General features: G+C 28.9%; 1 protein-coding gene across 1 annotated transcript in view; it reads right to left on the minus strand.

The window, feature by feature from the left end:
- The window catches only part of LOC135925556 (pre-mRNA-processing factor 6-like), a 35882-nt gene extending 18701 nt beyond the window's left edge, over positions 1-17181 (minus strand). Inside the window, exons 1-14 of the mRNA XM_065460947.1 lie at positions 17038-17181; positions 16895-16954; positions 16532-16646; positions 15736-15854; positions 15605-15683; positions 12458-12683; positions 11521-11684; positions 9056-9140; positions 8553-8765; positions 4703-4855; positions 2140-2309; positions 1842-1974; positions 1433-1575; positions 141-409 (exon numbers count right to left, since the gene is read on the minus strand). Coding sequence (XP_065317019.1) covers positions 141-409; positions 1433-1575; positions 1842-1974; positions 2140-2309; positions 4703-4855; positions 8553-8765; positions 9056-9140; positions 11521-11684; positions 12458-12683; positions 15605-15683; positions 15736-15854; positions 16532-16646; positions 16895-16954; positions 17038-17132 — 2024 coding nt within the window. The 5' untranslated portion in view covers positions 17133-17181. The remainder of the gene's footprint in view (positions 1-140; positions 410-1432; positions 1576-1841; positions 1975-2139; positions 2310-4702; positions 4856-8552; positions 8766-9055; positions 9141-11520; positions 11685-12457; positions 12684-15604; positions 15684-15735; positions 15855-16531; positions 16647-16894; positions 16955-17037) is intronic.
- Between the last annotated feature and the right edge of the window lie 4438 nt (positions 17182-21619).

The raw sequence follows: 21619 nt of genomic DNA on the forward strand, positions 1-21619 counted from the left end.
CCCTATGCATCACAATTAGATGTTCGCAAAATTACAAAAAGTTAGCCTAGTACAAACATTTAAATTAATACGGTCGAAAAAAAAAAATAATGAAAGAAAATATTGCAAATTAAAAAATACAAAATAATTCTGTCAATGACCTAGTCCCGTAATGTTTTTCGAAATGGGCAGCCCGAAGCCAGGCCTCTTTCCCATCTTTACCAAATCGAAGCAGCACGTGAGCGTAAATAGCGCGCGCGCATTCGTAGGCCCCCTTGGTTTCGCACGCTTCCGCATCTTCGAGAAGCCCGTCGCGCACATAGTCGCCTTCTTGTTCGGCCCCATCTTTTTCGGTATTTTGGTCCTCGGGTATGGCGGATATGGTGGGCAAGGAAATCCCTCCCATTTGAACCACTTGGTCGATTATGGCCTTAAAAAACGAGATTAGATAGTTATCATAAATCATGACTGATGGTCTAACAAGAATAAAAAAAAATTAACAACTGAAAAAAAATATTTATATAAAGAATATATGTATCGGTGATATGGTAAAAAAGTTATTTGATCGATAATGATTAGTGTTGTAAAGTAACGCCATTGCTTTTTTTTGAGTATCGATAACGCAAAACGATACTTTAATTTTAGTAGAAAAAAATAAATAAATAATATTTTTTTAAGTAACATATTACTTTTTTCTCGAGAATTATGGTTACGTGTTTTTTTGCAAGGTATTTCGAAATAACGTTTACAGCATTAATAATTATGATATATAATCTTGTTATTTAGAATTAAATAAATTCCACTTATTTTTAAAACGATGAATATTTGTCCTAAAAAAAGTATTTTAAATTAAATAAATTAAAATTTCCCATTTATTTGCATATGTAAATCCCAAAGAGACAATATATATATGATAAAATTTCTCCTTTTTTAAAAAAGAAATGCTGGTTCATTGGTAGGATTAACTTTTTTAAAAATTAATGAAGAAATAGCAATCGTTCTCAAGGTACTCCCTTAAACCCTAAATATTTATATTACTCATTAATTTGACTTTTGATAAACACGTTTTTATTAATTTTATTGCTCTTGTTTATAAGTGCGATTAAAATGATGTGTGTACGACTTCTTTCCTTTTTTTTAAAAAAAAATCAATCTTTATTAGTTCTGTTTGGAAGTTATTCTCTCTAAAAATTATGTATACCATTTAGTCTAATATGATCTCAAACTTGAAATGATACAAATAAAGGTAAAATTATATATTATACGATCACCCCCAAAAATTAAGATGTCAGGTAAGATATATCTATTCGGTTCATAATGATAAAGAATTTTTGGAGGAGATTAGTGATCATAAATCCATCTTTAGCTTAAACCTCGATCATCTTTAATTCATTCAATTCTCCCTTAACTTTAAAACTTAAAAAATATTCTGATTTTTCTTCTTCTAATATACCCTTGCAGTTTCTGGATAGCCGGATATATCCGCGTTAACCGCATCCTGAATCCATTGATCCCGGTTTATCTCAACGGCATTGGCGCTAAGGGATATTTTGGCTCTTTCTATAATCTTCCATGCCATGCTTTTTTTGGCGGGATCTTAAATTGTTTTAAAAAAAAAGAAAATAACATTATTGAACAAATAAAGGGAAGGGTGGGATGGAACTAGAAACTGTTTAAAAATTCTTAAAATAAAGCACATACATTTTTATAGTATCCTTTTTATATAAAAAATTCCGGCAAAATTGTTTATGAATTATGACCATCTAAATAATTTATATCTTCGTGGTAAAAATATTTTAAAACTCAGATTGGAAATAACTGATTCTTATTTATATTAAGTCGTTCTTTTTTTTATTACTAACCTTTCTCGGTCTTCTCTTTTTCGGTTTCGGCATTGGAATCTTTTGGCTCTCTAGCTTTGACTTCTTCCAGCTTGGCGGCAGTTATCCATATACTTCGATCGGTGGGAATATTCTCTCTGGCCTTGTTCAGAACCTAGAATATAGAAAAAAAATAAGGACAATAAATTTTAGTTTTATCTTACTAAAATGCAGAGTAATAATTCCTTATGAAAGCTTTTAGTTGTTCTTAATATACCCCCACCCCCTACCAAAAAAAATTCCTTCTATTTTACACGAAAAAAATTATAGCAAAAATAACTTTTCTAGCATTTTCGTAAGATTCAAGTCTGGCAAGAGCCAACCAAAGATCCACGCTTTGAGGGCAGCATTCGACAGATCGACTCAACATTACCTTGGCGTCCTCTTGGTCCTCTTCAAGCTCAACTGCGCGCTTCCATAACTTGACGGAATTGGGGATTTGTTCGAGAGCTTTATTGGAAAGGAGGGGGGGCATAATATTTTGAGTAATTGAAGAAAGGTCAATTAAATATTTTAGCCGAATTTGGAGAATGGATGTTATCAAATATATTTATCCAATGTACACTACTGAAATAAGTAATAACATCAATTCATATGTTCGGCGAGAAAATTTAAAACTAATTTACGTTGAGCTTAGGACAGAGAACAAAATTTATAATTATTTCTCTTCTGTTCACCTAAATTTCTATTTATTATAAACTTTACTGGTGTATGATAGTAAATAATTATACCAGACTAATCAAAATCATCTTAAATCTTAATTTACCTTCTCGTATTATCAATACAATAACTCAATCTCGATTACGATAGGCCTTTCCACTAGTGTTGTTAAAAAGCCGAGTTTTTACGGCTCCGACCTCGAGGCCGGAGCCGAAAAATTGGCTTAGGCTCAAGCCGGCTCAGAAGTTGGCTCAAGCCGGCTCAGGAGTTGGCTCAAGCCGGCTCAGGAGTTGGCTCAAGCCGGCTCAGGAGTTGGCTCAAGCCGGCTCAGGAGTTGGCTCAGAAGTTGGCTCAAGCCGGCTCAGGAGTTGGCTCAAGCCGGCTCAGGAGTTGGCTCAAGCCGGCTCAGGAGTTGGCTCAAGAGTTGGCTCGAGTCTTATTTTAAGCCAAAATTTATTTATTTAATGTTAAAAAACAATATAATATATATTTATTTTTTTTAAACTAATTTATATATTATGAAAATAGTTTATTGATTTGATGTATTTTTAATAAACAATATGCTGCAATAAGAATTTTAAATTTTCATTTGAGCAATATTTTGGAGAATTTTCTTATAAATAAACAATCTTTGAGGTGAAATCTTTTATGTTTTTTTTAATCATCTTTGTAAAACTATCTATTTTTTTGTATATTTAAAGAGGTGGTTAAATAATTTTTAAAAATATTTATATTAAACTTTTTTATGTTATTTTATATGTATTTTTAAAGGAAAATATTTTAATGTGACAATTGTCATATTCGTTTTTTATACATTTTTGAAACTTTTTGACATATTTATATTGTAAAGAGGTTAAATTATAAATTCAATGAAGATGTAACTTATAAAAGTGACAATTGTTGTCATAATCGTTATTTTTGAACTTTTTTGAATTTTTTTAAAGTAAATAGGTAAAAATATATATTGTAAATAAGATAAATTAAAATTTCAGTGAAGATGTACCATAGAAAAGTGACAATTGTCATAATCGTTATTTTTGAACTTTTTTGAGTTTTTTTAAAGTAAATAGGTAAAAATATATATTATAAAGATGTTAAAATAAAATTTCAGTGAAGATGTACCATAGAAAGGTGACAATTGTCATAATCGTTATTTTTAAACTTTTTTAAGTTTTTTTAAAGTAAATGGGTAAAAATATGTTTTGTAAACATGTTAAATTAATATTTCAGTGAAAGTTTATTATAGAAAAGTGAAAATTGTCATAATCGTTATTTTTGAACTTTTTTGTGTTTTTTTAAAGTAAATAGGTAAAAATATGTTTTGTAAACATGTTAAATTAATATTTCAGTGAAAGTGTACTATGGAAAAGTGACAATTGTCATAATCGTTATTTTTGAACTTTTTTGAGTTTTTTTAAAGTAAATAGGTAAAAATATATATTATAAAGATGTTAAAATAAAATTTCAGTGAAGATGTACCATAGAAAGGTGACAATTGTCATAATCGTTATTTTTAAACTTTTTTGTGTTTTTTTAAAGTAAATAGGTAAAAATATGTTTTGTAAACATGTTGAGCCATCGGCTTGAGCTATCGGCTTGAGCCATCGGCTTGAGCCATCGGCTTGAGCTATCGGCTTGAGCCATCGGCTTGAGCCATCGGCTTGAGCCATCGGCTTGAGCCATCGGCTTGAGCCATCGGCTTGAGCTATCGGCTTGAGCCATCGGCTTGAGCCATCGGCTTGAGCTATCGGCTTGAGCCATCGGCTTGAGCTATCGGCTTGAGCCATCGGCTTGAGCTATCGGCTTGAGCCATCGGCTTGAGCTATCGGCTTGAGCCATCGGCTTGAGCCAGCCGGCTCAATGAGCCGGCTTGAGCCTGAGCCGAATTTTTGGCTCAGAAACTGGCTGAGTTTTCGGCTAAGCCGGCTTGGCTCAGCCATTTAACAACACTACTTTCCACTAGAGTTATCATTCTAAGCCCGAAGCATATCTTTCCGGCAAAAAACAAAAGAGAAACGTTCTATAGTGCTTCTCTGACTAACTATGCAGGTCTCGTGGAGCTAGCGACACTGTAAATCACTATAATCATTTTAAAATTCTATGAATAGTTAATTCACTAGAAAATATATTCTTTCTCTCATTCATTCATTACTTATTTACAATATTTTTTTAAAAAAATAAACCCTTTTTGAAAACTCTCTTTTTGGCCGGGATTTCTTCTTCCAGCTCGGCGGCCTTGATCCAAAGCTTAACACTTTGCGGGATGTGCCTAACCGCGTTCGCTATAAGTGCTTTGGCATCTGAACTCCCTCCGCCACCTTTTTTGGCACCGCTTGCTGTTTTAAAATGGCGTAAAATTTAAAAAAAATTAATATGCATATAATCATTTTGTTATAAAAATAATTTTGTATCAATTGTCAACGAACTTAAATGTAATTTAAAAACTTTGAATTTATATTATAAATATTCAATAATATTAACAGTTTTATATTAACTCCTTGCCCAACTTTGTACATTTTTTTTAATATCAAAATAAATCCCCTGAAATAACGCTTTTGTAAAATGGAATACTTCTTATCATTTAAAATTACAAGATTTTTTTTAAAAAAAAGCAAAATATTTTTTAATTTATAAAGGTATTCATTTAAAAGATAATAAATAATTCTTAACCAAAACATTCCTTCTTCATTATATTTCGTGCCTAACTAGTGGCCGTTAAGGAAAATGGTTTTAATTAGATATATTTTTACTTAAAAATATGTAACTAGTTAACTATAAATAGTTACATTTTGGGACGTAACGACAAGAGCAACTAGTTATGTTTCAAGGTACTTTTTATATGTGTAATATTTATATATATATATCGTGCCTTTTTTTAATAAGGCGATTTCTATACCAGGTACAAGGGTCGGGCCATATTTTAATTTTTTAATATATACTGACCGGGCCGAAAAATTTTTTTAAAAAAAATCCGGGCCGGGCCATGCAAATCATACTATTTCAGGTCTCTGCTGTTTATTAAATCTAACGCATTACTATTACTTACATCAAGAATTCCTGTAATATGTTTGTTTAGTCTATAAAAGCTTATTTTTTGGATAAAAACGATAACGCTTTTCATATACAAATTTTTGAAAATAGTTAATATCTGATGATGAAATTAAAGTACTATGGTTTATAATGTGATTTTGATATAGGCGTTGTAAGCTTGCTCAAGCTGCTAACAGTTAAGTAACACATCCAAAACTGTCGAGCAGGGACTTTTACCATATACGGTTGCAAAAAAATGTCACTCCGCCTAAAGTATTTTTTTATTTATTATATTGGGTTCCTGCCCCATCAGAAAAATAATAAATTTAAGTCACTATATCAAATCTTTCTTTCAAGAATTGGATCATTTTTGTTTGAAATAAAATAAATGCACATGAGTTGAGTTGTACTTTAAACAATCTGATATAACCACAAAACTTATATGGGTAATAAATCATAAAAGGGTGGAATGTGGCCTAATTATTGGTCCAATGAAATCCTTGTGCATGATCCTGCACTACAAATGCATAGTTTTCTGAAAAGTCCGCAATAACTAAGAATTCGCCAACATTTAAGTTTTGAAATAATGATTGTTGTGAAGCTATAAACGAATGAGGAATCAAATTGTTTAATTATATAATCTAAGAATACGTCGGCGGATTTTGTCAGCGTTTCGAGGGTAATTAGATCAACTGGTAACCATTGTTTGAATGTTATATAATCTAATGAATACGCGTCAAATAATATATCAAGTCTTTCTTTTATTTTTGAAAATCTGGGGCAAAATCAAAACTTTTTTAAAATCCAATTTAAATTTGGCGAATTCTTAGTTATTGAGGACTTTTCAGAAAATTACGCATCTGTAGTGCAGGATCATGCACAAGGATTCCATTGGGCCAATAATCAGTCCACTCTCCACCCTTTTATTATTTATTACCGTGAAGACAACATAATAAAACATGTAAGTTTTGTGGTTATATCAGATTGTTTAAAGCTACAACGCATGCACATTTTATTTATTTCAAACAAAAATGATCCAATTCTTGAAAGAAAGATTTGATATAGTGACTTTTATTATTTTTCTGATGGGGCAGTAACCCAATATAAAAATTAAAAAAAACTTCATTAGTCACTACAATCATGAAAATGATTTTGGGATAAAGGCGGAGTGGCATTTTTTTTGCAATCGGACATTTTAAAAGTCCCTGCGACAGTTTAGGGGGTGTTACTAAACGGTTAGCAGCTTGAACAAGTTATCAAAATCACATATTGACAACAATGGATTTATATAACTTTGCAAGAAATAATTCCATGGGGTAAATTATATATTTGTTTGCAATAATGAGTATATTAACATGGAAAATCATCTTGAGAGCAGGTTTTTTAGAGCAAAAAGAATTTCTGGAACACAAAAGTTCCATGCATTTATTCCCTTGGACGAAAACAAAATGAAAGTCAAAAATATCAAATACTTTGGATGATTTAATATATGATATATTCTAAATATAATTATGAATTTTTGATTGTATCATATGTAATTATGCAATTTCAGGCAAATAAAGTTATTAGAATTATTTTGTCAAGTAATATCGAGTCAAAATATAACTTAAGTGTTAAATAAACCACAATTACCCAGCCACTTCTCAAAAGTTTTGTAAAGATAAAAAGTAAGGGCCTATTGTTGTAAGTATATTATTTTTTTTATAATTATTGCAAGTCATTAAGAATATTTTTATTATCAATATTATTTTATTATCCATATTGTTTTTTTTTATCAATATTATATTTTTTGTCAATATTGTTTTTTTTTATCCATATTATATTTTTTGTCAATATTTATTTTTTTAACATTATTTTTTTGGGTTATAAAAACCCTGTAAAAAAAAAAAATTAAAATATTATTACATTTGTTTGATTATTTTATTTTTTTATTTTAATATATAATAAAATCGAACGAATATTAAACCAAGTGTAAAATCATCCTAAAAAAAGGTAAAGAAAATAAATAAATTTGTAGAAACGTTTAAACCAAAACCACTCCTAGACCCATGTTCATCTAGGATTTTGTACAAATATAAAGCAGCGTGATATCTATCTACAGAAGAAGAAAAATTTGAAAAAATCTTTTTATGGCTATTTCGGGTTTTCCACATCCGGTTATCGATATTAACAAAAATTTTTATCATATTTATTTATATGATAAATTAAAGAACTATTATTAAGCTACATAATAAAATTTAAATTATTTATCTAACATAATTATTTCTCAAGATATTTGAAAATGAATGAGGCGCATTTTATCAAAAATGTTCCATTTTCCGTGCTTTAAACGCCCATATCTTAGCGGGAAAACAGAGTTGGGAGATAAAATTTCATTTTTTTTATTAGTTATAGTATATACTACCAGTATGCAAAATTTAAGAAAAATTGAAAGGGGTCGGGTTGAAAACCTGGTTGATTTGATATGGAATTCACCATATGAATAAGAAGGCCGTCATTGAGCTCCTACTCCAAGGAAACTTATATAGTCCCCTCGAAAAACAAGTATTTAGATTAATTGTATCATTTTCAAAGAGAATCCACAATTTCCATTATATATAAAATAAATCTTTAAAAAAAAATACCTTTAGGATGGCGAAATGTGAAATAAAAAATTTCTTAAGAATTTTTGCAAAATAAATATTATGTTGAGATTAATCTTTCTCCCCCCCCCCAGTGCATAAATTTCAATATTTGTTTTCAGAGCAAATATATCTTTATTTAAATTAATTTTGATGCGAAATTATTTTGTGTGATAAAAGAAATTACATTAAAAAATGATTAGTCATAAAAATATAACTGTGGACAACTAGTTATTTTTAAAATGTAACAGTAACTAGTTACATTTTAAGAATATACCTTGTAACGACTACTTTCCACATATTTCAAGCTAACTTTCTGCATCTTTCCAACCATCCCTCTTCCTAACCCCTTACATATTTTTGTAATTTGTAGATAACTCACATGGTTGCAATCGAACAGCTTCAAGCCAAACATCCTCACTAGTTGAGCAGCTCTGACAGGCTCTTCCCATTATGTTTCTAGCAGTTTGAAGCTTCCCGGCCACTTCCTCGAGTCTGGCACTAGCTATCCAAGCTGGTCCATGCTTAGGATTCGTCTCTCTAACTGATTTGAGCAGTAATCGGGCTTTCTTAACGTCGTTTACATCGAAGAAACCTGAAAATCAAATCAAATAAATTAATCATTTTTTTTTCTCTTATTTCGCTAACAAAATATTATTTATATATATCAATGGTCAGTGATATGAAGTATAAACTATACTAACTATTTCATATGCGAATAAATGCAACTAGTGTAAGCACATAGCCTGATAAAAGATAAATTTTGAAAAAAAATCCAACTTCTCTCCTACCTCATACAAAATTTATTATAGTTATATAAGAGCGGGCTATCCATCAAAGTTGATAAAATTTAATAATTAGTTTAGGGTATAATTTGTGAAGAACCTGCAAAAGTGGGTAGAGCGCTTTGAAGGTCTGTGAGATAACCTTTGGGATCTACTACAGTTTGACCACTAACACTGTCAGAAACCTTTTCAAATAAAAAGAAAAAGGAAGATATATATAACGTACGATAGAATGATAATTACAAGTCATTGATTAGGTACATAATTCATAAATTGGTAAACATAAAATTTTTTAAAAAGTTATTTCTCGATATTTAAGTAGAGAAATAAATATTTTGAATTCGAATTTTTTTTTTTCACTTATCATTTTATAAAAAGTTGGGCCATTTTGGTGTGTCCAGCCGCCTAGATCAAGAAAATGCCATTAAGCCTCTGATGTGTCAGGGTAAAAATAAAAATTATTTTCAAGGTCCCCAACGGTTATACCCGAATCGGGAGGAAATAGTAATGATAAACCCGGCCAATTTTAACAAGTGCTAAGAAGAAAGAACGGCATTATGATTATCATTTCACAAAAAAAATAGTTAAAAGATTCATAAATTTTTCATTTAAAAAAATGTGACAAGGGAGTAAAAGTCAAATAAAAACCCTTGTTAAAGTGAGTAAAGGTCAAATAAAAACCCTTGTTAAAGTGAGTAAAAGTCAAATAAAAACCCTTGTTAAAGTGGTCATTTAATAAAACCCAGCCAATTAGGAAAGATAGAATGGCTAAATAGGGGGGACATAATAATTTTTATTCACAAAAAATAGCTAAAAAATCTTTATAGTGAGCACTTAATAACAAAGAAAATCGTTAATTTGAATGGGTATAAAGTGATTCCAAGGAATTTATAAATTTTTATAATATGAAAATTCTTAATCTACAAAAAATAAATTATTTAATAATATAAAAATATTTAAATTATTTTTAAAAAAAACTTAAAAATAAACATTTTCCAAATAAAAATCATCACAAAATCATAACAAAAAATATTGGGCCACTATATGCGACTATAAAAAAGTTGTATATTAATAAAAAGCTTCTATTTATTCACACAGAATTAAAACTGAAATGTTCAGGAAAAAAAAATTTCCTAAACGTTCAGAATAAATAACTTAGGCCGTGTCCTATAACTCGACTTAATTTGGATACTTAATTGCTTTTTTAGAATAGACTTTTTAGTAGTTGATCGAGGACGCCCTATCTTGGTTTATATTAAGTATTTTGGTGATGAAATTGTTTTTTTCGTATTTTATTCTCGTTTTTTTTGGTTAATTTTAAATTTTAACTTTTGCATTTTTGGCTATTTATCCGATGTTTAAATGACGGTTAAATAGCCGACTATTAAGAATTAAGCCGACCTAGTGAATGCTCATAATTATTTCTTAATGTTCAGGTGGAAAAAAAAATTTAATTGCTAAGAAAAAAAATACTAGTTGCTAAGGTATACAACTGAAACGCTCAGAAAAAAAATATGTGAAACAGTCAGAGCTAGTTACTTGATTTATAAGAAATATATTTTCTTAGTACTATTGATTTTAGGAGTTTGTATACGATTATTAAATTTCCCCCAAAAAATCAAGGCCCCTTCCGTTTCCCGTAGACTTATGGCACCCTCTAATTCCAATTGTATCCCCATCACCAACCCATGACTAAGACCCAAGAGCGTCGATTAATAAAACTCATCAACTCACTTGATTAACTTTAATTTGAACTTTTAGAAAAAATGCGTTTCAGTTTTTATTATGTGCTAAAATAATGTAGGTCATTAATAAACAAGGTAATGTAAACAAAATCCATCGGTATAAATCAGGGTTGGCAAGTCAGTTAATTGGCTGGAGGAGTATATGACCTGGTCAATAGGGTTAAATAATCTAAAAAATTTGAAGAAAAAAATAATAAAAATATGTGTGAAAAAAGAAAAAAACGATATAAACATGGAATCACAATGCTGCTTTTTTATTGGGCCCCCATAATATCAAGGGGAGTATCTTACTAGTTAATGGAGTATGTGATACAAGAATTAGGAATTTCACAAAGTGGTGATGATCAAAATATTTCGAGCGATATCATAAATTTCAAAAGTAAAAGTGGCATGTTTAATAGAAGATTATGTGGAAAGCAGTAACTTACAAAAGAAACAATCAGATTTAAGCCACAAATTAGTGGAATGGGTTTTGCCCACCATGCCATTTAAGAGAAGTCCCATTTTATTAACAATTCTTAGTTCTACTTCTTCTTCAGAAAAAATTTGTCGATTTGAGATCATGTTCTTCAATAGATTGAAGATCTCGGCAACAGGAAAATTGATAATTAAAGAAAATGATAATATTGAATATGAATCAGAATAAGTCTCTGCTACGGAGAGCAAAACATTAGTTATTGAATGGCAATGAATTTAAAAAAATTTATAAAATTAATATTATGGATTCATTTTATTATTATGTATAAATTAAAGCTAATATTGACTTAAAAAACATTTATTTGAATTCGACCGGTCAAATACACAACCCTGATATAAATACCTGAGTGAGTTTGATATCCATAAGTGCATTTCGAGCTTGGCCTATTCTTCTTAGGTCCAAATCCCCATTCCTCAACCCGGAGGGTGTCATAGTTCCAAAAGGTGTCATTGCGCCAGCACCGAATGGGGTCATGGCTCCACTTCCAAAGGGGGTCATAGCACCACCTTGCAAGGTTAATATAAAAGTAATAAGAAAATTGTATTATTTATGACAAGGTACATAAAATAGAACGTTTCAAATTACAGAGCATTACAGAGTGATTGATTTTGGGAACAGTTAAGGAATGTAAATAGATATTTTAAAAGGAACGTGCTTCATAACATTTCAACGAAATGGGGCAAAATTTTTTGGCCGGAAGGGGAGCAAAACAGGTACGCAAAAATGCCTTTGTTCCAGGGCCTGATGTGCCTTTAATAATGGGTAATAAAACATTCGCAAATATATGGGCACTTCTAATTCGAGGGGTGGAGGTATGACGTAAGATCGTCATTGAAATTGGAGCGGGTGTATAGTTATGATGACGCTATCGTCATTTGAATAGAAGGGGGAGGGGAGGGGGTAGGTAGTTCTATTTTAATTTTCTTTTTGATTCCTTAACTTAGTGTGTAGAAGGGTAAGCGGAAGATACCACGTGATAAAAAACCCTCAAATTATTTATGAGGGGAAGGGGCTACTTTTGAATTTAAAAAAAAATTACTAGGAGAATTTTTTTACGGGAAATTATCTTCTGCGCAAATATGTAGAGAGAGATTTTAAGGTTTTGAAGAAAAGAAAAGAGATGTGGTCAATATATAGACCATTGATAAGCATTTTAAATAAAATTTTAAAGGGAGAGGAGCAAATGAACTAAATACGTCGAGATAAAGATTGGCCATATTTGGATGTTCTACATATTTTATTAAATTAAAAAGATTTATAGAGATAATATAAAAACTACCATAGGAGCCAGGAAAGGGTGTAGTAAATCCACCATACCTTTGTTGCAAAGGATCTAAGGTAGTGTTCGGGTTAGCGGATGTGCCAGACCCACCCGGTCCGCCAATAACTGTATCAGGTACGGGCGTATAGATTTCGGCCCGCGGATTCCGTTTTCTTTTGTTGCGGGCGTCACCAACTTCTGGGATATCGGACCAGGCCTCTTCACTTACCAAAGAGAGTTGGCGCTGTTAATTTGTTTCATTATTAATTATAAAATTATGTTTGTAATTAATTTAATTGAAAGCCATAATTTCGCTAATGGCAATCAATGAATATTTTTTTTAAGTCATATTCATTTTTATACAAAAAAATTTTCCCCTCTGTTTTTTTCAACGTAATCCCCAAGACAAATACAAATTTGTTAGAGTAGTTTGATATTATTCGATATTTTTTTAAAAAAATATAAAATATACATCAAATTGAATTATTTGGTAATATAATTTGTAATGTAATTTAATTAATCCATTATTTCGTGGTTGATGTGGACATGGATAATCCAAGGCCACATTGCTGACATTAATGTTCCATTTTAGCTTGGACACGTTTTTGCAATTTTTATAAGTGAACAAATATCGGGATGGCCCATCTTGAACTTTTTAAGGCCATCATGGAAACCGTCGACGTTACTATTTGTCCCTCGGGTCTATCAAATTGGGAATATGGATATTTCCTCCATTAGCGAATGTTATTTTTTAAAAAACAGACATTTAAATATGTGTTTACTTCCCTAGCATCTATGAATATTAATTTCAAATTTTCTTATGAGATATAAACAAATCCCCCATTTTTAGCTATTTAGAACGGGGAAAAAATATTTTTATAGTAATAAAACAAAGTTTAAAGTATAGTCATAGAATATATTATAAAGAATTTTTAACAGGTACATATTGTTTTATATCATCTGATATTTTTTTCTCAAATATAGATATACATCAATTTGATTTATTGGTATATTGTGATGTAATTAAATGAATTCTCTTTTCTCGCCTTTCATACATTGTGTTAGACTTGGATATTGATAATCCAACGCTATATCGTAGATATTTAAGCTCCAAGTTACCTTTAACAATTTGTAATTAGTTTATAATGGTACAAATATTAAGATGGGTCGTTCTTATTAATTTTTTAACTTCATTGTGGAAGCCCTCCACGTTATTGTTAGTCCTCGAGCCGCCAATGTTGAAACGGCTCAAAAAAGTGGACTTGAAATTATTAGTACATGTATATGTGCTTGTAAAATATAGTATGAATTGTCTTCAGAACTTCCAAATTTTAAAGACTCTGACTCTATCAAGGTTTGGGTATACACTAGCTACAACTACGAAGGATTGCAAAATGGGAGTGCAAATATTCTCCCGAGGATACCTTAGACATCAGCCCTCTCTTTGTAAAATCTAGTTAAAGGTAAATGGCTGAACTTTATACTTATTTCGAAAATCTATATGGAAAAATTGGAGTTCCTGTGGAAGTCTTAGGATGGGAACAATAATCTTTGATCATATTGAAAGGGATTTTGTGTATATGCGGATTTTCTTTTTATCGGGTAATATGGAGTAATATAACGTTAAATTGATGGAGAGTGTTAGAGTTGTGTGAAGTATATGAAGGATGAGTTCAAAAAAAAAAGAAGTACAATCCATGTTCAAAATTTTTGAGGTACACGCCATCTTTTTTTAGGTATTCCAAAATATAATTATATCTTTATTAGGTGTATATGTGTCAATAAAAAAATTGGATGTTGTATGTTTTGAATTGCTATCGATGTCTAGGGTATCCTCTGGAGAATATTTACACTACCATTTTGCGATCCTTCACAGCTATCTCTCGTGTATACTCAGACATTTACAGAGTGGGATAGATTTAGAAGCTCTGAAGACAGTTTATGCTTTATTTTTCAAATACATACATATGTAAAAATAATTTCAAGTCCACATTTTGAAGCCGTTTCAACATTGGAGGTCCGAGGACAAACAATAACTTCGGGGGCATGGCATTAAAAAAATTAAAAAGAACAGCCCATCCTGATATTTATACATTTATAAATAAATTACAAATTGTTCAAGGTAACATGGAGCTAAATAATCAACAATATCGAGTTGGATTATCAATATCCAAGTCGAACACAAAATATGAAAGGCGAGAAAGGAGAATTAATTTAATAACATTACAGTATAACAATAATCAGATCGATGTACATTTATATTTAAAAAAAAATATCAGATAATATAAAACAATATACATCTATTATAAATTCGTTGTAATATAATTCTATTATTATAATTTTAAACTTTGTGTTTTATTATAATAAAAATATTTTTATCCACAGCTGACAGTTTTTTTAAAAAAATCTGTTTAAGAGATCAATTTTTATTTATTATAAAATCATTCTTTCATAGATTATAATTATTATGAATTGAATTAAAGACATACATAGTATTAATACATTAAGAAATCTTAAAAATCGATCAGCTATTAAATTGTGTCGCATCAGATCCAACTATGAATGCGGCCTTAGAGGGCGTTAGGCAGTAGCTAGTAACCATCATGTGGAATCGTTTACAATTTTTAAAAGTTCTTCAAATTGTTAGGGACAATTATTGCTCGTAAATATAATATTTTTTTCTTCCCACCTTACGCTAGATTTGCATTTGAAGCTTTACTCTGAAATGAAGGTCTTTAAATTGGCTTTTTTTCTGTAAGAAAAAAAATGGGATGAACAGGCAGTCATTTATCTTTTACCTAAATATTAGATAGTATATCCAACTACATAATAATCTCTAAATTACTTTAAATTATTAAATTTATAAGAAGAACTATAATTAATGGAATAAGATATTATTCATATTCTTTAAAACCTCATATTGAATATTAAATGACGATATAAGATATTCTTATAATCCGAGTAGGTGCAATACTACGAATTATATTTCTACTGTATAAAATCAAATAGAAAATTATTTATATTAAAATTTTATATTAAGAATATCAACCCAACTTAAATACATGATAGAAATTTCTATTAAAATGTAAAAAAAATTAAAATATTGTAATTAATAGGTTAATTATTTATAATAATGATTATACATGCATTTTTTTAATATAATACTTTCAAATCTGAAAATTGTTGTTGAATTTTTGGCCTTTCTTGACGAAATTTTTCAATTTCACGTTTAAATTTAGCTTCTCTATTTGTTTTTTTTTAAAAAAAAGGTTAAAAAAATTAATAAAATAAATAACCTTCTTTCTTTTCTTCTTTCATCCATTCGTAAATCAACAGAATAATAAATTTCATCTGCTTCTTCATCATCTTTCTCATAAGGCCCTTTGGCAAATAAGCTACCACCATATCCGGCAAACTATTTTTATATAAAAAATTTTCAAAAAAAATAAGATTTTTTACAATTTTATTTTTCTAAGAAAATTTGAGGGTTTAAAAAAATTTCAAATGAATATTTGAACATTTTTTGCATAAAAAATATCGAGCAAAAATCTTAGAAGAACAGTTAATTTTTTTTAAAAAAAAAAGAAGTCAATAAATTATTAAAATCTTTTTATAATTTGGAATTTTAAATTTTCATTTAAAATATCCTCATTGTTGTAATTATGATTATATGATAGAGATATGGGGATTGATGTTGGAGAGAGTTGTGTATTTTTTAAGATGAATAATAAGGAAAAAGGAAAAAAAAGAGATGATGATTTTAATTAAAAAGTTTTTTATTTTCGATTGTAAATTAAATAAAAGATTATATTTTTATACAAAAGTTTTTGGATTTAATTGTAAATTAAATAAATGAATTATATTTTTATACGAAAGTTTTTGAATTTATTTTTAATTGAATAAAAAATTATTGTTTTTGTACGAAGAATTATTCTATTGAAATTCTGCCTGTGGAACCATAAATTCCACATTTCATTGCATACTAACTAAGATATAATAGTCATAATTATTATTTTGAAAACCATGGTGTAGTAAATGTAAGATTTAAGTAAATATATTTTTATTATAAATCATATAAAAGTTGCATATAACCTCATCATAATTAGAATCATTTAAATCTTCTTCTTCATTTTCTTCATCTTTCTCTTCTTCTGGCTTAGCCATTCCAGGAAGTAATTTTTTGACAGGTGGAGCATGCCTTTCATCTCTGATTTATTATAATATATCCAAATATTGTAGATAGAGATATAATAATTGAAGCAATACATCAATATTATACTTTAACAGGATTATTTTCAAAAATAAGTAGTAATATAAAAGTAATAAGTAAGGCTAAGGGTAGAATATATTTATTGACAAAAGCTATTACTGATTGTGTTGAAAAAAAAAATGGCCATATTATAATTCAAAATTACTATATTATTTTATTTAAAAAATAATAAATTAAATTTATACGATATATCATTCGCTTCTCGCGCAGGACCAATGTCAGAACGTGTGGTAAACCCTGTAGCTCTAAGTAATAAAATGGTTATTTATATTAAAACATTATACACATAATAATTATACTTTAAAATAAATATAATTTCTAATTGTACCCTCTGCCAGCTCCAGGAACATAGCCAACAGGTCCATCTATTCCTAAGAATAATTTTCTCTTTTTGTGAATTAGAGCTGCAGGAGCAAGGCTCATCTTTTTTTAAAGAATTTATTGAATAAAAACGGACGTATATATAAATGATTGACAGTTGTCAAAAAATTTTAAAATATTCGTAAATGAAAAATTTGTGAAATTTGTTATTTAATAAGTATCTAATCCATAAAAAAAAATTAGAATATTTTAAATATTTCTATAAACCCGGTAGATAAGTAAGGCAAATTTTATATTTTTAAGGTATTTTTATTGAATATCATTACATAACTTAAATTATGCAAATCATTTAATATTGATCGTTCCGACCATACATCATATAAAATGGGGTGAATCCTGTAGATTTGTGGACACTGGTTCGCATTGCAAACAGTACCCCCGGAAGAACCCTAAGCCATAGTGTTTTATCATCACTTAAAACCTTTAACATTAAGTTTTGAATAGTACGATTATTCCTTTCTGTCAAACCATTAGCTTGAGGATGATATGCGCTGCAAATGCGTTGCTCAGTCCCTGTCATTTTATGTAATCTCGTGGCCATTTCATTGACAAATTCTCGGCCTTGATCATTGATTTGTATCTATATTGTATAAAATCAAAAGTTTATAAATTATCATAAATGCACATTTTTTAATCGATATATATTTATATAATTTGATTTACAGTTGCGCAGCCATGGCGGCAAATCAGACCATAAATAAATTTACAAGTCTCCTCAGCTGTCTTTGATTTCATAGGTTCTGCCTCAACCCATTTTGTAAAATAATCAGACGCAACAGCAATACAAGTGTAGCCTTCTTCTGAAGTGGGCAGGCTGCAAAGATCAATTCCTATTTGAGCCCATGGAAGAGGTGGTACATATATTGGATTTAAAGTAGTTTTAGAAAATCTTGTAATGGCCTTCTGACATCTATCACATGATTTTATAAAATCAATAGTGTCTTGAATCACTAATTAATTGCAAGATGTGTATAGAGCTCATTTTCTTTTCAAAGGGTGCCTTCTTTAAGAAAGACTTTTTATCTAAGCACCAAGTTCAAATATTTTATCAGAGACATTATCCTAATATTTTATATCAGGGGTTAAATTTAAAATACTAATTTTGGCATAAAATTTAAAAACCTTGTATGACCCTTACCATAACATTTTTTCAAATTGGTATTGGATAATGTTATCAGAAATATTTTTTTTATCTCCAAACATAAGATAATAATTCATAGAATTAATACTTCCATATATGAAATAATATTTTTTATAAAAAACCGAATCCCCATTTCAGACGCCATTTATTTTTTAAATAAAAAACTAACAACGTCATGAACTCTTTGTGATACCCATATCAATAGCCTAGGCCACCACCCCCAACATTGTTGCTATTCTAAAAGCAGATAACCTATGCACTATGCCATCAATTTGATCAGCTTTAGCCCTGACAGATAATCCAGATCCAATGGGAGGACTCTAGTCCTCTAGAACAGCGTCTATATGAAAAAAATACTACCGTTATCTAAAATTGGCCACCAATATCTATAAACACAAAATTAACAAATTAACACCATAATAAATACCTTTCAGAGAGTTTAAGTTGAGTTTTATTAATGCCTAGGTGGGCACCAATAGCTTTAGATTCTAGGGATATATCTGATCCTTGGTGAATAATAGATATTACCCTTTGTTTCTCTGCTTCATCCATTATTACTAAAGCTAATAAATAAATAGAAATTATTATTTTGTGATCACATTTACCTTCTTTATTCTTTATTTTTCTATAAAGACTATCTTCTTTAACAATAAAATTGTTTGCCGTACATCTAAAATTACTTTTTTACCTGGATCATTTTTAAGGATTAATGGATATTTTCCTGTTACTAGATATTCTTTTATTGTTTGATATTTATCTGTTATTGTTAAATGTAAATTAATAATTATAAATCTAAATGTACCAATTTGATTCATTAAAAATTTTGTGATATTTTAAAGCAGTAGAATATTTTCCTTATAAGTATTAGCAATAAAGGATATTTTATATATTTATCTGTTCCTGCTTTATATAAAATTATAATTATAAATTTAAATGTACCATCATTAAAAAATTTGTGATATTTTAAAGCAGTAAAGGAAGTATATTTTCTGTCACTAAGTATTGGCAGCAAATGATATTTTTCTGTTACTTATATATTGCTTGATATAAATAAAATTATAAATTAAATGTACAATTTGATTCATTAAAAATTAGGTGATATTTTAAAGCAAGTATTGGCAATATAATTACAAATTAAATGTACCAATTTGATTCATTAAAAATTAGGTGATATTTTAAAGCAAGTATTGGCAGCAATTGATATAGAATATTTTCTGTTATAGATATTCAATAAATAATATTTTTGACATTTATCTATACTTGCTTGATTTAAAATTATAATTATAAATTTAAGTGTACCATCATTAAAAGCAAGTATTGACAACAATTGATATAGAATATTTTCCTGTTATAGGTATTCAATAAAGAATATTTTTGACATTTATCTATACTTGCTTGATTTAAAATTATAATTATAAATTTAAGTGTACCATCATTAAAAGCAAGTATTGGCAGCAATTGATATAGAATATTTTCCTGTTATAGGTATTCAATAAAGAATATTTTTGACATTTATCTATACTTTCTTGATTTAAAATTATAATTATAAATTTAAGTGTACCATCATTAAAAGCAAGTATTGGCAGCAATTGATATAGAATATTTTCCTGTTATAGGTATTCAATAAAGAATATTTTTGACATTTATCTATACTTGCTTGATTTAAAATTATAATTATAAATTTAAGTGTACCATCATTAAAAGCAAGTATTGGCAGCAATTGATATAGAATATTTTCCTGTTATAGGTATTCAATAAAGAATATTTTTGACATTTATCTATACTTGCTTGATTTAAAATTATAATTATAAATTTAAGTGTACCATCATTAAAAGCAAGTATTGACAACAATTGATATAGAATATTTTCCTGTTATAGGTATTCAATAAAGAATATTTTTGACATTTATCTATACTTGCTTGATTTAAAATTATAATTATAAATTTAAGTGTACCATCATTAAAAGCAAGTATTGGCAGCAATTGATATAGAATATTTTCCTGTTATAGGTATTCAATAAAGAATATTTTTCCGATTTCATTCATAAATTTTAGGTTTTATTCTTAAAAGTTGAGGTTTGGTCATAAATTATCAATACGGTATTGATTCTACAATATTGTGGAATCAATACCGTATTGAATTTAGATGGTATTGTTTTTACAATACTACACCGGCCCGGATTTTTTTAAAATAAATTTTATTTATTTTTGATTTTTATAACTAATAATAACGATTTCAAATATAAGCTGTTTTAAAAAATAAGCCCGGCTTGGGTGTTTTTTTTTAAAAATTCAAGCCCGGCCAGGGTGTTTTTTTAATTCAGGCCCAGCCAGGGTGTTTTTTTTAAAAAATTTCGAGCCCGGCCCGGGTATATTTAAAAAAATTAAAATACTGTCCGTCCAGGGGCCGGGCCTGCAGATCTCTGAAAAACATACCAAGAAGTACAACATCTGAAACTAGATTGAAATGTTTGTATGCATTTGACGACCAGCAAGGATGAGATAATTGAAAAATTAGCTCAAACCCAACGAAGATTGGATTTTACATTGTAAATATATAACATACAAAATACAATTATTCTTAAGAAACTTTTTGTGTAAAGGCTCAAAAAATTAAAATTTCTATTTTGGGTAATTTAAGTGATTATTTACATATAATTTTTTTATAATTCACATTAATTTAAAATTGTGTATTAGGAATAGTTATTAGTCCTAATAAAATTATGCTTGATATTTTTAAAAAACAATAATATTTCTTAAAAAATTTTCCCCCCCCCCCATACCAAATTCCTGCGTACGCGCCTGATGTCTGCAATTCACTCTATTTCAATATTAAAATTATTACAATAGTTTTTAGTAAATCTGTACATTGAGGCAATCGATAAATGCAAACATCCCTCATTTTTCACACTTTGACCCTTGATATATCAAAAAATAGAAGAGCTAAGATACTAAAATTTGGAAACTGCTACAGGTTCCTTAGTTTGTATTCAAAATCTCACCCAAATCCCAAGAGAGCGGGAGAATCGTAAACGATTTGCTATGAAATGACCCACCAATTGTCCTTACTTTTGAGGGTATATATAATATATTTAAAAATTTTATTAGTTTTAACTATAGTTGAGCAATTTCTATATTTTTAGCTTTCGCCCATTTTTAGTCGGCTAAACCGAGTTAAAGCCGGATTTTTGCGCCTAGATTTTTTTAAAAACTCATAGGTTAATGGCTAAAAATGGTCGTTTACTGAAGTCACTATTTGAATAAATAGGAAAGTTGTTAAAAACTTTTGTATTTGTTAATCTTTTTTTTTGTTTCTGCCTTATGTTTGTAAACTGATATTTATGTTAGAGGAGAATAAAAATTTCAAATTCAATTTAGAGTTATATTTA

The sequence above is a fragment of the Gordionus sp. m RMFG-2023 genome, chromosome 2 (assembly GCF_954871325.1).
Source record: "Gordionus sp. m RMFG-2023 chromosome 2, tfGorSpeb1-WG-v2, whole genome shotgun sequence".
NCBI lineage: Eukaryota > Metazoa > Nematomorpha > Gordioida > Chordodea > Parachordodidae > Gordionus > Gordionus sp. m RMFG-2023.